At 53.0% G+C, this 17,058-nt stretch overlaps 1 protein-coding gene across 1 annotated transcript; it reads left to right on the forward strand.

Annotated features, from left to right (window-relative positions):
* The first annotated feature begins 3,006 nt into the window (after nt 1-3,006).
* On the forward strand, nt 3,007-15,400 carry LOC128727862 (protein expanded). Its single transcript, XM_053821813.1, has 5 exons — nt 3,007-3,098; nt 4,534-4,679; nt 10,808-10,887; nt 10,961-14,732; nt 14,808-15,400. The coding sequence occupies exons 1-5, from the start codon at nt 3,007-3,009 to the stop codon at nt 15,398-15,400; spliced, it is 4,683 nt and encodes a 1,560-aa protein (XP_053677788.1).
* The last annotated feature ends 1,658 nt before the right edge of the window (nt 15,401-17,058 follow it).

Below are 17,058 nucleotides of genomic sequence, written 5' to 3' on the forward strand. Positions count from 1 at the left end.
TACTGGAATTTGAAAATTATATTGTCCGTCCCTGTTTTGTGTGTACCGCTGCTGCAACGGACGGTCGGCTGGCCCACGGGGAACACGGAAGCTGGACGGAAAAAAAAAACGCGACCCAGCGATAAAGAGAGAAGCGAACGTACGACAGGCAAAAGCGATGCGAGAAGCAGAATAATAGGAAAAGCAGACGAAGAAGAAGAAAACAACACACACAGGAACGCGCATCCCCGATCCCTGTCCCGGTCGCGTTGCGTGGTTATAATCACTCTCGCGGGGAAGATTACTCCGTAAAATACAATCAGATACACGGAGCTACATTCTCGATCGGGCTTCTCTTCGCCATGACCAGGTTCGCCCGTGACACGACACGTATAACAGGTTGTTATTAGCATTAAGTCAATCGGCCTGTCCTGCGTCCTCCTGCAAACCGAACCCCTCGGCGACGCTGGGGCCCCAAACCACCCCCCACCTCCCCCCCCCCCCCCACACACACACACACACACACACACACATCTTGACATCCTCCGTCGACATCCTCCGGTGCTACCGGTGCTACCCGCTGACAAACACGCTCCATCTCCGCGCCATTTCTCTCTTTATCGCCTTCGGGGTCCGAAACTTTGGGCGCGCGCGCGCGCGCGCACACACGCCGAGGCTCGGTGGTTCCAAGATGGCGCGGTTTCAGGCATGCTGGACTCGTTCTTTTTTTCTTATGTCAGCGTCTCCGCTTGACCACCGTCCCTGTGCCCGTCTGACAAGAAATTCGGCACGCCCAGCCATGGCATTGGGAGCTGGTTTTTCTGGTTCCTTCTCCCTTTTTTTTTTTTTTGGTGGGGCTCGGTTGGTGAGCAAGCGGGTGTTATTTTTGGCGATTCCCCGAGCCCATCCAGCCGCCATCTTTCGGCGTGGCGCGTTCGGTCCAGGACAAGGGGACGAAATTACGCGGGAAGCAAACGGCCCCGTCGCGGGTTTTGTAGCAATGGGGGTTTGGGAAATATTTGCGAGATCAAAAAAGAACTCCAACAGGAGTTTCTGTTGAATTAGCAAACGTTTATTATATTCACTTCCTCGCTGGGAATGCCGCTAAGGAATGGGAAGCCTATAGAGGGGGTCTCTTAAAGACGCGCAAGACAGGAAGCCGTTTTCGCGTAGCCTCGCTAACCAGCCGGCTAAGCCTTTCGCGAGGCCAATTTCGCCAGCTTACCTGCGAAATCGCGTGTTACGCGGACGCAACAAAAAACCTCGCAAAAGAGCAGCACCCGAGAGGATGTTCTCCCGTGGCGAAAGGTTTGTCGTTTCGGATGGCCCACAAAACCGCGAATCGCGAGCATAATTATTTATTTTCATGGAAGGCCATAAGTTTTGGGATTTTTCCGAACCGATTTTTGGTGCGGCGGCCGTTTGCTGCCGCGAATCTCGGAAAATGGCTCCAAGCTGGGTCGTTCTTTTCCTCGATCGTTATTCCCCAGCCCATTCTTATTTCCCCATACGATCGCCCTGGTCCCCCCACCGGTACGTGTGTTGGTGTGGTGAAACAGAGCGCGAGAGAAGACACGAGAGTTGAACCTGTGGGGGTTTTTCGATCAAACACCTCCACGGGTTTGATGCGCGATCCATGTCCCGATTCGTGCCACCCTTCCAAGCGGGGCTTTCTCGGCGTTGTTGTGGCCCATTACTACTTCTCGATCGCCACCACCAGCAGCAACAGCAGCAGCAACAACAGCGGCACCGTCACCCCGCGACGAAGAATGTTCGAACCACGCTCGAATCGCGATCGCGAGATGCTTGCGAGGCAGCAGAGGGCGGATCGCCGAGGATCGCGGTGAAAGAGGTGGGCAGGTTGGGCCGGGCGACAGCAGCAAGCGGACAGGATGATGATGATAGAGAGAAGCGAGAGAGAAAGAAGATGAAAAAAAAAGAGAAACGTCTGAACAAAACGGAACGAAACGGATCCACATTCCATCACCGGTTTTATAACCCGAAGGGATAAAATAAGTATATACACGACGATGCTGCTGATGATGATGGCGATGGCGTCGGATCGGGTTGCGCAGGGTGCGGCACAAGGGTTGGAAGAGCACGGGGACTGGCGTTGTTATGTTTTTGGCCGGGGCGCAGAAGGTGCGCGCGTTAGGATGCCGGGAATGAGCGGGTCGTTTTCGGACCGTGGGCCACGTACCACACACCGAAAGCCAAAACGCTCACACACATACGCATGGGGCCGGTTCGATCGTTTAAATTGTGACGAGAAAGAGTGGCCAAGCGACCAACAGGAGAAGAAAAAAATAAAATAAGCGGTCTTTCATTTAGGCGATCCGTCGCTTTCGTCGTCGAGCCGGCTCCAGCTGGCTCATCGGCATGATTTGTGAGCTTTCCCGAAATTTCATCCCAAATTCCGAGTGGCCTTCATCGGGGCCAGGTGAAACCCACCCCTTCGGAAAAGGGGATGTTTCGATGTTCCCCCGAAATGAATCTTGCAACTGTGAAGCGACCAACCATGCGATGTAAACCCTCGCTCAAGAACGCATCCTGCTAGACGCGCGTGAAACGATTTTCTGGATCAAAGTAGCCTAAGCAGCCAGGATCTAAGGGTGACTGATAGGCGGACCTGAAACACTGCGATGATGGCAGCTCTAATGACACCCTGCTAAGTTGCGGACACGCAACCCAAAGTAATCAACCCGAGGCAGCTTTTGTGGGCAGCAAACAACCAGCCACAATGTTGCAGCCGACTGCGGCCTGCGACTTTGTTGCAGCGAGCGAGTTTTGGGGGAAAATTACTGAAAACTTCCACAATCCACATTATCCCTTCGCGAGGTCCCATCCGGTCGTGATTTCGACCGGACGTTTGTGTCGACATCCTATCCGCTGGTTCGCGCTAATGATACGTTGATGCTGTTGTTCTAATTTTGTGTTTCCTTTCTGACGTACTTTTTTTTTGCCTCTCTCTCTCTCTCTTTGCAGGAAATATTTCGTAAAGGTTACTGCAGATGGTAACGATGCAGCATGCGAGCTTTTTGTACCGTCAGCGCGCCCTTAGAGGTTTGCGCACCACCTTCCCGACCTCTGCCTCCGGGTACCAGATTTCTAGCTTTAAAGTAAGTATCCCGATCGGTCACTCAAACATAACCTCAAAAACTTCTGCAGCACCAGATCCCCAATCGAAGCGGAGGAATTCGGTCACTTTTTACGACGCACCGGTTGCCAATGGCAACAATGTACAGCCCGTGGGGCATTTTCTTGGCCCTTTGCGTGGAAGAGTTGATTGCTTCGGTGGTCGAGCTTCCGTGCGGCGGTCCGCTCGTAAATACCGATTAGTTCGAGAGCCGTGACGACCTTCGATGGGTTCGGGGTCAAGTCCCTAAGTCACACACGGTACACATCTGCGGGGGCTCAGCTTAGCGTCGGAGGCTGTGGCCAACATCTGCTGTCGGTTCTTTAAAGACCCCGAAATACTTGAGCCTCTGGAATGCGGTTGTTGTTTGAATGTAGATGTTTTTTTTTCTCTCGCTGGGCATTTTATTAATCCGATTAAATTGTGTCTTCGTTATAACAAAAAAAAACAACCCGAATAAGATCACGCTGCGGTTTGTTGCCAGCTCTTCCACATGCTCTTCGATGTTGTTCAACTTCCGTAACAGATTCATTCGCTAACGACCTTGGCCAGCTGAAGGGCGTCTGTTCGGCGCCATCTTGCCACCGAGAAGTGCCTCCAAAAATCTCAACGTATTTAATTCGATCCTAAAAACGACCCACCGTAATTTGGGAATTCCTTCCCACGAGGGTTTGATCCTTGACTAAGTGGTGGTTTTTTAGCTCCGACTTCGCGTTGACCAAAACCGGAAGGTCGTCACCGGTGGAATGCGGCATTTTGGGCTACATTCTTATCCTACCAGCCGGTTGCATCTCTCTCTCACTTGCCAGCTCAACGCTAATGATGGACCAGACAAGCGAGGTCGAAAAGGACCCATAACAGGGCCAAAAGTGACCGGACCGCGAAGGGTGCGTTTTGTCGTGGCCTCCTTTTGCGGTCCTCGACCGATCTCATTCCACCCGACCGGCACTTGTCCGACGCCCTGCTCTCGCTATAATCGAATCAATTAAAATTCCATCTCAATGACCCCATTAAATCGCTATGACCATCATAAATCACCCACCTACCGTTTAGCCGAAATTATATGATTTCTCTCCCCCGAGGTTGGACCCAGACCGGGCTGGCATGGAATGCGTTTCGGGGGCCTGCGTGAACATTATGAGCGGCAGCTCGTTCGCCTTTCTCCTTCGGTTCTCACCACGGTTCACCTACCCTACCTGCCGCCATCTTGCCGGTGGACCTTCCGGGGGACCTTCTCCCTGGCCTATTCGCCACCCTAACCCGGCTAGCGCGGTTTATATTCTTCATTGCTGGCTTGTTTTTTTTTCTCTCGACCCCGTCTTCAACATCTCGATCGGTCTCTCTTCTTGACTGTTTTCCATTAATTTTCCACCACGCCATCTCACCATCTCTCGTTCTCTCTTTCTCACTCATTCCAGATTATTGGGAACGCCGCAGCCACGCACACTCTTTTTCCTAGTCGAAGCAAAAAGTCGCGTACGCGAAGTATACGCACAAACATGCCATCACTTCTCGAAGCAAGGCATGCTGGACACCGAGCTGTTTGGCCTGGCCGTACTAATAGGTAAGTGGATCTTTTCCCTCCCCAAGGGTAGGGAGGACCCCTTTTCCCTCTTTTCACGAAGCACTCCCGCATGGAAAGAGCGTCCCAGCGATAATTAATCGTTTCTCGCGAGCCAAGGGAAGACGGTGGAGCCCAGAATCGCCTCGAACCACGCGGGGACGCGCGTCCTAACGCAGGGGCGTCCAGAAAATCCACATCATCGAGGTCGACGTGATCGAGGTCCAGGAGAGTGATGGCCTGGGGGGTTGGGTGCTATTTTTTCTAGTCACTTCTATTTTTTTTTTTCGGCGGAACGGAAAGCCCCCATGAGCACATTCCGTGCCAACACTACCGCCATCAACGGTCGGGCGATCCGGGCTTGGGGACGGCATTCCACGTTGCCAGCGCCCGCCAAACCGATGACGATCTCCTGAGGCATTTTACGATTTTTAAGAGCCCGCGTTCGAGCCCAGGGAAAAGCGGGAGGCATTCTTTGGGGCCGTTGCCGGTGATCCGTTCCTCTCCATCGTCCGATTAAAGCTATTGTTTCGGCATTGTGCTTAAGCTGGGTTGGGGTGGCGAAAGAGATAGAAGAGCAGAGAGAGAGAGAGAGAGAGAGCCATGATGCTCACCTTCCGATCGATACGACGATCATCCAGCCAGAGTCCGTGAAAATAGCGACCTCGTGGCCGTTTGTCGCCGGTGTCGCTGCTATTGGGGTCCGATGGTTTGATGTCATAAAATTTGATATCTCGCGCTGCCATTAATTAAAATCCCAAAAGAAAGCTGCAGCAAGCCACCGACAGGGAACAGAACGTGCTCCACCACAGCGCGCTGGTTGTTGAGAAGCTGGAGAAAAGCTGGAGCCAAACAAAATAAAAAAGCTCACCAACGGAATGAAAGCCCAAGGAGCGAAAGAAGAGCTGCCTAATGGCGAAACGATGGTGTTTGGGGGATATTTTACGTTGGGTTTTTTTCTGTTGATCGTACGCTCATTTTAATTTGGCTAATTCTCAGTGCCAAATGGTGATCAAAGTTCGCTTCGTAACAAATGCAAATTGTATCCTGAGACGCTTTACCAGAGCCTCGGTTGGGCCGCGAAAACGAGGCACAATTCGTTTGAACGGGACGCGACAATGAATCGAGACAGAGCAAGCGATCCCTGGGAAAAGAACGGGAAAGGGCTCCACCAGTCCGATCAGCTCGCTGGATCGTCGACGCGAAGCAAGAATAAAAATGATCGCGCTCGGTCAGGAAAATACACAACACACGGTCCGAGCTCGAACGCGCGGTAGCTACCTGAATTACTGAAACACGCGTCTTATGTCTTTCGAAGCCTACTAAAATGAAATTCCTCGTGCCGTCGTGCATCCCGTGCGTCCTCCACCATCTCCACCTTCGGGAGGCTAGTGCGGACTCTTTCACTCCCCCTAAACCAAGCCGGTCCCCAGGGAGGCTGTGATGCGCGAGTGTGCACGCGCTGGCTGGCGTACGCTCGCGATCCTTTCGCTTCCACCAAAGCCACAACCATCGCGAGTGGCGGTTCCCGCCGAAACACCACCAAAGCGACGCCAAAAAGAAAAGCTCGCTCGCCCTCTAACGGCCGTCGCCCGCTTCGGCCAAGCGCGCCCGCTTTTCGCGAGTCAATTCCCTTTCCCTCGAGCCCAGCAAAGGTCCAGCATCCGTGCGCGCATCGGCGGCCACGTACATCGTTATCTGCATACCTTCGAGCCTGCGCCCCTTGAGAAGGCGCAGAAGCTCAAGAAGAAGAGGAAGCAGAAGGGGAGTGAAAAAAAAAACAGGAGAGAGAAAAAGAAACGAAAAGCGCTTTCATGTGTGCCTGGGCGTGTGTGAGTATCCGTACACAATAACGTCGTAATATTCCTTTTACCACGCTGCCCGCTTTTTCTCCTTCATCTGCTTCGGTCGCTGCTTCGGCTGCTGCTAATGTCCCTGGACAGGTTTGGTCCGCTGGCCACAACCGTCCTCGTCCAGGGCAGCAGCAGCAGCAGCAGCATCGCAGCAGGCCAAAAACCCGGGCGTCGTTTTCTCTTTCGTGCTCACTAAGCGATCATGGCATGCCATGGCTTTGGCGCGTTTCCAAGTCCACCCCGATGGCAGCAGCAGCAGGCTCGATCTCATTTCGAGCCCTCTGCCGTTGGCCCGGCAGATCATGCTGTTTAACCCTCCGCGTGTTCGGCGCGATTCGTCCCGATACATTTTTTTCCTCCATCTCCATCCTGTGCGCGCTGCCCTTTATTTACCATGCTGTGGCATCGCGCTGGCAGGCTTCTGCTCAAGTTGTGCTTCTTCCGTTGACTGTGAGCTTCGTTATACCTTTCCTGCGCGCGGTTTCTTCCTGCGAGATCCCGGCCGTGGCTGGGCGAGCGATCGTTGCGTGCAGAAGGGCCGGTGCTGTTTGCTCGTTTGAATATTCACTAATTTTCCGAGTCTTTTTGGCAAAGCGGAGCTGCGCAGGGTGATACTTGAAATATTTATAATCCCCATAAAAATGTTCTGGTACGCCAATCACTCACTCACGCCGTACAGCCGGTCCATAATGGGCCGCGCTGGATTTGGCAGCGAGTGAGCCGAAGCGGGATGTTTATTAGCGTCATAAAGTGCTTTTAAATCAATTTTTACAACGTTTAATATCGACGTTGAGCGCGGATTCTGGGAATGCAGATCCATCCTCGCTGCACCGGCGCGCATCGCCAACAAAGAGCAATAATTCACGTGCAAGAAATGCCGGCCTGGAGGGAGAAGAAAAAATTAATCACCCATTTCTGCGAACAACGATCCGTCGTCGAAAGCGCACGACTTTTATCGACTTTTGTGCCGTCAAATTTATAGAATTCGCTTTTAATTTCTGCGCTTGTTCGGGAATAACGACGAATGTCAAATAACATTCTGATGAGAACAACGTAATAAAAAATGAAAAAGCGCGCGCGCGCGCGCGCTCACACACTCGAATGCTCAAACAACACTCCTTGGCACAAGATGGATGAACGGAAAGTCTGCTGAACCCATGAAGGGAGATCCACAGCAACACGAGGGGAAAGAATTGAAAATGCGATTTACATAATCGATTTGTATTTGTCATCATCAATTTTGCTTTTGGACATTGATTTTTTCATTCTTTCGACTGTTTTCTTTCGTTTCCGTTTGCACCGTCGCTGTCGGCGGTGGGCTGGAGGTGTTCCGCGCGGAGCACTCAACATAGCGTTCGTCGCTTGTCGCCGCGTTGATGTCTTTTGAATGATGGTAGCACGATGCGGGAGCCGTAGCAACAGGACTCACCGTCGATCGGGAGGGAAGAACAGGGATCCGACGACAAATGACACCTTCAAGGTTGACTCCCAGGCAACGAGACTTGCGAGAGATCATATAAATGTACGGCTGGAAGGACTACAATTTTTTATTGATTGCTTCCAGCGCGTTGTAAAATGGACGCTGTTTTCGGTGAAGCAACCAGAGATGGCACAATAATTGGTGCCGTTTTATACTGCGCGTTTCTTTCGAGCTCACAACCCCAGACAGGTCTCGGAGGATGTCGCAAAACAGTAGGGGGAGGTCTTCACAAAAGCTCACACCAAACACACAACACACTCTCAGGTCGGCCAAACCAGCCTGGCGCATTCCAAGCTCCAAACACTGCCTGTAGACTTTCTTATGCAATGGCTTGTTAAAAATGTCACTCATACGACCCTGGGGTTGAGAGATCTGGATTCCTTACGGGGGAAATTTTAAGCTATCCGTTGCGTGCTGGGCATAGGAGTTGTTTCAGGGGTTGAGTTGTTTAGAGGTTTACCATTACAAAGTCGCCCAAGGGAACCTATTTTCACTTCCATCGCGGGAGTGAACGAATAAACAACGATTCCAAAGCACGTGACCTCAAGGTAGCCAACCCAATCGACCTCCCAAAAGTCTCAAAACCAACCCCAAAATGGCAGCCGGCTTGGGGTCGCCTGATATCGTGCCGTGCCAGGTCTGCTTTTGTTCGAGACGCTGCATTGCGAGTAGACGATGTAGCGGTCTTTCTTTTTTTCCGATTTTTTTTCCCTCCACGAGAGAGTCGATCAGACAGCTTATGTGAGTCGATCAATGATCTTCGCGAGGGAAAAGCACCACACCGAGATGGGCGAGAGCGCGACAGCCGGTAGCAGAGCGCTTTACTTTCTGCGGCTCGTCGCGCTTCAGCTTTCGATTCGGCTGCGATCGCATAACCTCTTCCAGCTCAGGAGCCTGCTGCCAGAGCCCACGGGCACCGCTTTTTCCATTCGCAACGTCGCGAGAAGAGCGTAGCAAGAGCGGTTCGAAGGTGGAGCGGAAAACTGGAATTTCCTCCCGTGCTACAAACGCGGTGCGCCCTCGGTATCCGCCCCTTTTGCGCGGTTCCTCGCGAAGTGTCGCATTCCCGCAACCGGCGGCGTGGCTCGCCGCATTCATTCAAAGCCGGTTGATCCGAATTCCAGCGTACTCCTTCTCGTGGCCCAACCCAACCAACCCCCGTTTCGAGCGATACTACCCCCTCCGTTAGGGTGGAAGACAACCAGATCCAGAGGGGGACACGCGGGTCCATTCCAATGAACTGCTCGATTCGATCTTCAACTCGATCATACGCGCGATCGTTCCCTCATACAGACGCTCGCTTTTCTTGTGTGTGTGTGTGTCCCAGCCAGCCTCCAGCTGAGGCTCGTGCGGGGGTGCTCTTATGTGCGTGTGTGTGTGTGTGTGAGTGATCGTGCGGTTTTCACGATCGAATCGAAACGGACAGCAGCGGTTCATTTTTCGATCCTCCTTTGGTTGCTCGAGAAACAGCAGGCTGCCGAAATTGAAACCATCTCCTGGCAGTAAGCCACCCCCGAAGCACCATGCACTACAAACCAGTACCATTTCACCATTTCTCTTGCCAGTGGTCGAGTGGCGTGATGTTCCACACCAAAGGTGTTTTCTTCGCTCGAAATTCTCGCATTTTATTCGATTTTAAGGATCCCCATCCCTTAACCGAGACGACCCGCGTGTGGCCTACTTTAAAAGTTCAAACCACGCTTGCGCATTCCTTTCACGACAGGGAGAAACAACTCCTTTGAGCATCCGTTCCGTTGAGCAGGCCGTTGAAGTGTTATCAAGCCGGCTTGACCGAGAGGACGAAACGACAATGGGCTGGCGTGTTCGAATAATGAACCCTGCGGGTCGAAATCGTTGACTTTGGGCCAAGCAGTATTGAATTTCAAATTTTTCAACATCGATTGTTCCTTGTTGGCGTGAAAAAAAAATGAAGGAAAAACATTACCTCAGCACAATCGCGCTTTCGCGTGAAGCGTTTTTCTTCTCATTACCCTCGATCGTTCGTCCGTACGCACCGATGATATATGATCGCGCACAAACAAAGCACCGCCAGGAAGAAGCCCACCGGCTGGAGGGGTTAAACACGCGCGCCCAGCCTGTCGTTGGTATGCCGGCATTTTATAGCGGCCATCGACCATGACGACCATCCATTCTTCGAGCTTGAACCACGCTTCAGCGGATGGAATTCTCTCGACGCGCCCGATCGATGACTTCATCGGATCAGCGTGCTTTGTCGCGCATCCACACGCTTTTCTTTCGCGCGCGCGCGCTCTCGCTCTCTCTCTCACTATCTCTTTCCTGTTCTTTCACCGTGCACTTGACCCTTCGGTGGTCCCAGGCCCGCCAGATCCACCATATGGCGCCCAATCAATACGGGAAGCATGTGGCCCTTGTGCAAACATGCGCAGCCGCCGGTTGGCGCCACGATCCTCGTACGGCGCCATTTGTGCATTCGGTGACAATTAGTGCATTGTTGCAATCGCCACATGTCGTCGCACGGTTTTACGCTCCAGTGCAGCGGTTCGTGGAATCGGCCCGGTAACGGATGACTATTCCTAGAGCCCTATCCGACATCACTGATCTCTCGTCGATAATAACCCAGTAATTAGTGGCAGGTGGCGGCAGAAAAACCTTGAAACTCCAGCATCACGGGTGGGACACGAGTCGGAGAGCTTATGGATATGGATGGATATAGAGCTGCAGGTCGACTGTGGGGGTGCAGAAGTTGAATTTAGTCTAATTTGCGTATCGACACCCGTCACTAACGTGCGCTTTGATCTTCGTTTCGTTCCTAACAGATGGCGAGTACCTGTTCGCCGATCCCGAGAGCAAACTGTCCAAGTATGGTCCAAAAAGCTGGCGTTCCTCGCACACTCATGTAAGTTAAGCCTTAAGGGTTTTTCCGCTCATGATCACGTTTTAATGGCAACCTTCACTTCAACCACCTGCAGGGCCTGGACGGCAACGGGAAACCTCTCCTGGAGCTACACTTTCGTGTGCAGTTCTACATCGAGAGCCCGCTTATGCTACGTGATGAAGTCTCCCGGCACAACTACTACCTGCAGCTGAAGTACAACGCCGTCAACCGGGAGCTGCCGAAGGAGTGCTCCGAGCAGAGTCTACTGCTGCTCGGTGGTCTCTCTCTACAAGCCGACCTTGGGGACAGTGTGCAAGAGGAGAATACCTCCACTGGCGCTGTTGTCACGTCAGTAGCAGGTCCTTCTTCCTCGGTGTCTGCTGCACCGACGGTATTCGGCGCAAGTTGTCCACCAGTCGGTTCCTCGAAAACCGGTGGCAATGGCACCAACAGTACCAGCAGCAGTAGCAGCAGCAGTAGCAGCACTAGCAGCAGCAGTACTGCCAGCAACAGCAGCACAACAACCACCACCAACAGCAGCAGTTGCAGTGGTAGCGCGACCAGCACCAATCTAAGTTCCATCTCAACCACCTCACCGAACCCATCCGGGGCATCTTCATCAGTTTCGTCGGCCTCAACGACTGCAGCAGTTGCAACCAGTGCGCCAGCTAGTGGAGCACCTTTGCTGAATGCTACTGTTGCTGCTTCACCGGTGGTTGGCCAACCTTGTCCAACAACCGATGGTGGCAACAATGGCACTTCTGCCGAGTACTTCCGCCCGGAAGAATACCTCAACGCGACGTTACGATCAAACTGGGGAGTCGCGGCTGTCAGCTCGTGCCACCGGGAAAATCGCGGATTATCGCGAGCTGACGCCGAGACGCACTACATCCGGGAAGCGTGCAACCTGAATGAAGCCATCAACGCGCACGTATTCCGGATGAAGCAGTCGAAGAGCGAAACCGGACTCGGAGCGGTTGCACTCAGCATCTACGCTAAGGGTATCCGGATCTCGACGGATGGTACCTCGACGGCCACCACGTTCCACTGGCCGCACATCAGCAAGCTCAGCTTCGATCGCAAGAAATTTGAGATCCGCTCGGGTGACAGCAAGATCCTGCTCTACTCGAACAACGACGACAAGAACAAGATGATCCTGGCGTTGTGCCGTGAGACGCATCAGTTCTCGATGAAGATCGCACCTCGCCTGACGGAAGCGATCAAGCGTGAAGAAGAGGAGAGTAGCTGCATCCACGGGTATCCGTATCTGTACTCGCGGGCACTTAACCTACCGTACAAGAGCAAAAGCGATCAGCGCATTTCGGTGATCTCGAGTACGAGTTCCAACACGACCTCGGGCATTGTTAGTGACCGAGTACACTCTGAGGATGAGCTCGAGATCATGATCAATACGCCACCGACGGCGACGCTTGCAGCGCCCTCTACCGAGAGCCTCGCGTTAGCACATTTGCTCGATTGCCCGAGCGTGTCCCGCCAGACGTCCTCCGTTGGGCAGGTCTCGTTACAGGACCTCGAAGGTACGCTAGCTGCTCTGTCCGTGAGCCGATCGAGCAAACCGATCAACACCGCGAATGGTTCCGCAGCCAGCGATAATGGTAGCGTGGAAACGAAGCCAGATCGACCCGGCAAGGATTGTGATTCGTCACCATCCTCACAACACAACATCGGCTCGCAGTGCTCGTCGACCTGCAGCACGGTTGTGGTGGCCACAGACTGCCTCAGCCTGCCGCAGAGTTCGACTGCAACCAGCACGACCACGGTTAGTAATGGTGGAACAGCGATCGCACCATCCACGATCAGTCCGGACCGGCGTCAGACATCAACCTGCAGCAGTCTGGTGCTTGGGTTCAGCCATACGGCACAGAACAGCACGCTAAGTGTGGCCACTAGCACCTGTCTGGATCACGACATCAACGAGGAAGAAGAGGAGTCACATTCGGGCGTGTATACGATCGCACACGTACCTCCAACCGAGACGAGTGGCGTTTACACGATGAACAGCAGCGAACTGACGGGTCAATCCTCGGAGATGGCAGAGTCGGAATCGCACGAAAGCTCGCACTATGGTAGCTTCCATCCGTGTCGCAGTGAGATGGCGGATCCCCTAGAACCTGTCGATTCGGTTGACGGTGACTACCGACCACGGTTGGATAGTGGGCTGAACAGTGAGTTCCGGATGCGATCAGACTCGAACGTCAGTGCTGCTGGGTCGTTCCGCGGTGATGGTAGTGATCCTACAGATAACAAGCATTCTCTGCTGAGTGCCGAGGAACTGACGGATCTGATCGTGGGACGAGGTACCTATCCATCGCGAAAAACCGTCAGCCATACACTCGATTCGGACTGCGATTACGTGACGCTGCCATTGCCACTCGAAGGAGAGAGTTATCTCCAAGGCAGCGAGGACACCGCACCCACCGAGGATGAGTACGACGATGAAGTGTTGCCACCAGCACCACCTAAACGCATCGACAGCACCATGGCCAGCTCGTCAGTGGTGGTTAGTCGTCCTCCACAACTATCTCCGTCGGTGGAACCGAGCGTAAGTGCTCCACCACCTCCACCTCCGTACAACGCACACCACGAAACGACGGGTCTACGAGGTCCGGACATCCGAGCACACGCAGTTCCAGATCCAGAAGCACCTGCTATACCTCTGCGAGATCCTCCACCATACCCACAAAAGCCTGTAGCGATGCGTAAGACCAGTCCAGCAGTTCCGGTGGCTCCTGTGGCCGAAGAAGTGCCCGCAAGATTCATCACGACGCGACCTCAGATCAACATCCTGAAGGCACACGCTAGTGTGGTCGGTGAAACACCCAAACCGAGCTTCGCCGCACCAACAGTCAACAATATCGGCAACCTATCAACATCAACACCTCCACCACCGCCAGTACCATCCAGTAGTGCTGTCGGACTGCAGGCGTACAATCTTCACGCAAATCACCAAGCCATCGCATCACCTCCACCGCCTTATCCGGAGATGCCGAAACCACCGCCACATCGGACGACAGCCTGCGTCCTTTTACCCGTCATCAAACCCCGCCAGTACCACCCACCACCACCACCCACGATGCCACGTCAACCACCACCACCACCTCCACCTCACTCACTGGCCACAGTCTACACGAGTCAGCTGGCACGATCGCAGATCGAGCTATACCAGCAACAGCTGTACAGTGACGTCGACTACGTGATCTACCCGATCCAGGATCCAGCGATCAGCCAGCAAGAGTATCTGGACGCGAAGCAGGGCTCAATCCTTGCGGCAATGGCACAGAGTCCTCCGCCACCACCTTACCTCGCGTACCACACAGTACGAGCGCACAATCGCAGCTGGGATGCGTGCAAAAATCACGCCATCTATCGGAGCACGCCGTACCTATCGATGGCGCTATCTTCGAACTCACGGTACGCCTCCACGCAGAACCTTTCCGACACGTATGTGCAGCTCCCGGGGGCCTATTCGCCTTTGTACAGCCCGTCGGTTGCGAGTCTCTGCTCCTCGTATGAACCTCCACCACCACCACCGTTGCGTCCTCGACCTCTGGCGGCTGCGAAAGCCGTAGCTGCCCTACCCCCGAACGGTGGTCATGTGCCGATGTCCGCTGGTCCATCACCTGCTCTTTTTGCGAGGTCCCGATCGGATGACAACATCCTTAATTCGGTGGAGAACGCACCGAAGATCCGTCGTCAACCCCCACCGCCACCACCACCGCCGTACGAGAGCAAGAAGGCCATCCGGAAACCACCGTTGCCGCTTCCAACGCCACCGACACCGATCGAGAAGCCTGCGTTCTTGAAACCACCGATCGCCATTCCGAGCCCCGAGCGACCTCCGGAAGGTAAGTTGAGAGTGCAACCCGTGCCCTTCAAACGACCTTGTGGTCTCACCGACTCGTTCTCTTCATTTATTACAGTGCCCGCCAAACCAACGCCTCCGAAACCGAGTGGTCCGAGCGCGAAGCTGCAGGCACAGATCAAGAAGCAGTATCCGGACTTCGACATGAGCACGCTGACGTCCGGAGCCGGAGATCGAGCGACCGGAAGCGATCGTACCTCGATCGACATTAAGACATTGCGTGAGAAGAGCAAACACCTCGATCTGCCGCTTATATCCGCGCTCATGCACGATCGATCGCTGTTGAAGCAAACGCGTGCCTTCGTCATGCCGAAACACCCGAAAGTGAACGGTTCGAATGGTGGAATGCCCAACGGTTCGACGGGATCGTTAACACCCGGATCTCCCGCGATCAACGGTGATCAGCCGAACGGTGGAGATCCTTCACCGAAATCCAAGTACCCCGTGTCGGGGCTGTCGACGACGCAGCTGGCTAAACCGAGGAAAACCTCCGCAAGTCATCGGCATCCGAACGACAAGCTGCCACCGTTGCCAGGCCAAACCGGGCCCGGTCAAACTGGACCGACGGCTGAGGGCAACAACTACGTCATGGACCCCACACCGACACCGATCAAGCAGAAGAGCTTCAGCTCCTCCCAACCCAGTGTCTAGCGAGGAACCGGAAGAGGACGACGAAGTCGTCTGTCTCACTCCCAACCCTTGAAAGCCCACCGAGGCCTCATTCAGCCCACACACACACATACACCTACACACACACACACATGACTTCCATGACCCCCGGTACACAGGACGCAGACGCAGTATTGTAGTATTTATTGGCTCGCCATCGTCCATGCAAAGGACGATGTCGAGTGCCGGGCGGAAGGATGATATTAGCTAAGGTTCGTGTCGCTATTTCGACACCGTGGTTTACTTTAGACACGAAGAAAAGCGGGAAACCGGCGGAACACCGGGAGGCGGAAAATTTCTCAGGATTATTAATCTCGTTCTTCTTCGGCTAGGCTAACGATCTATTTTTTTTTTGTATTACTGTTAGTTCGCATACGCATTTGGAATGCAAGAGAGAATGGAGCGCGTCCATTTCGCACTTTGTTTTTATAAAACTTTTAGCGGTAGTATTTTAACTATGTACTGTATATAGGCAGGACTTCGAACCGACCAACACGGGCAAGGCGGGAAGCGATGTCGATCTAGCACCCCCAAAACGGCGGTGACACGATCGTCGATCAATCCTATTAAACCATATAGTGAAGCTAGGCAGCACGTGCAGCGTGTCCTTCGGCGGGACGGCCTGTGTGTATAGGATAACGAGCAATTAGAGCCGTGGCCGGGACGAAGTGAAAACCCAAATAATAGGACAAACATCCGCCTGGCGTTAGATAGAAAGAGAGGATGAGTGGGAAAGAGAATGATTGTTCGTAGAGTGCAAAGCAAACGCATCTTTTTTAAAACTAATACAAAGGAGAACAAGACTAATTTGTGCTTAGAGAAATGCGAACTGATCTAGCAATCGGATGCAAACCGATATTTCGTGATCAACTGTACGATCATAGCGCAAAAAGGTAACAAACGCGTAGACGAAGGAACGGAAGCGAGATAATCGAAAGTGAGCCATATTTGTTGCTGTTGTTCCCGGCGTTTTTGTTGCGTGATGCATTTTGTAAGCGTTTTTGTTTTTGGTATTGCCTAATCAGTCGGTCTAAAATCGCTTAACAGTTATTAGTTCTCCTTCATTCGTTTCGGTAAAACCATACAAAACGGCATGCATGATACATTAATGGTTTTTTTTTTGGCATTAGGGGTAAGGGAAAAAAAACAAACAAATATTCTTCAAAAAATCATACAATACATTGGCGCACTCTTTTTTTTGCTATTATTTAACGATAAATTCAAAAATTTCGTAGATGATTAGGTTTCGCTTCGCGCTTTGCTCAAAGATGTAGAACACAAACACACAAGCGCTAATCGAAACTCGACAAAAGGATCGCGCTCTTATCGAGAACGACGCGCAGTAGAGAGGATCGCGTGTGGAACGTGTTTTATTAAAGCTTGTTTTCTTTTTTCGCTTTCGGGATTGTGGGGAACACGGTCGAGATGGTTCCGACGCAAGGGCAGGGACGGTTCGTAGAAGCGTTAAGTGACTAGGCGATATTGCGATAGGTTTTAATAGCTATTTAATCTTTTACGGAACGGTTCGTGCGTTTCCGCTAGAATAGGACCAGGATCCGCTAGACGTGTAAGCAACGGGCAAACTCTCTTACCGGGTCGGTTGGCTTCTTCATCCATTCCTACACAGGATTATCGGTTAG

This window comes from Anopheles nili, chromosome 3 (genome assembly GCF_943737925.1).
Source record: "Anopheles nili chromosome 3, idAnoNiliSN_F5_01, whole genome shotgun sequence".
Lineage (NCBI taxonomy): Eukaryota > Metazoa > Arthropoda > Insecta > Diptera > Culicidae > Anopheles > Anopheles nili.

What these genes read in the sequence shown, in the direction of transcription:
- LOC128727862 (XM_053821813.1), top strand. Translation starts at nt 3,007, where the DNA reads ATGCGAGCTTTTTGTACCGTCAGCGCGCCCTTAGAGGTTTGCGCACCA. An exon ending in ACCAGATTTCTAGCTTTAAA is followed by an intron (nt 3,099 to 4,533) that starts GTAAGTATCCCG and finishes CACTCATTCCAG; the next exon opens with ATTATTGGGAACGCCGCAGC. An exon ending in TGGCCTGGCCGTACTAATAG is followed by an intron (nt 4,680 to 10,807) that starts GTAAGTGGATCT and finishes CGTTCCTAACAG; the next exon opens with ATGGCGAGTACCTGTTCGCC.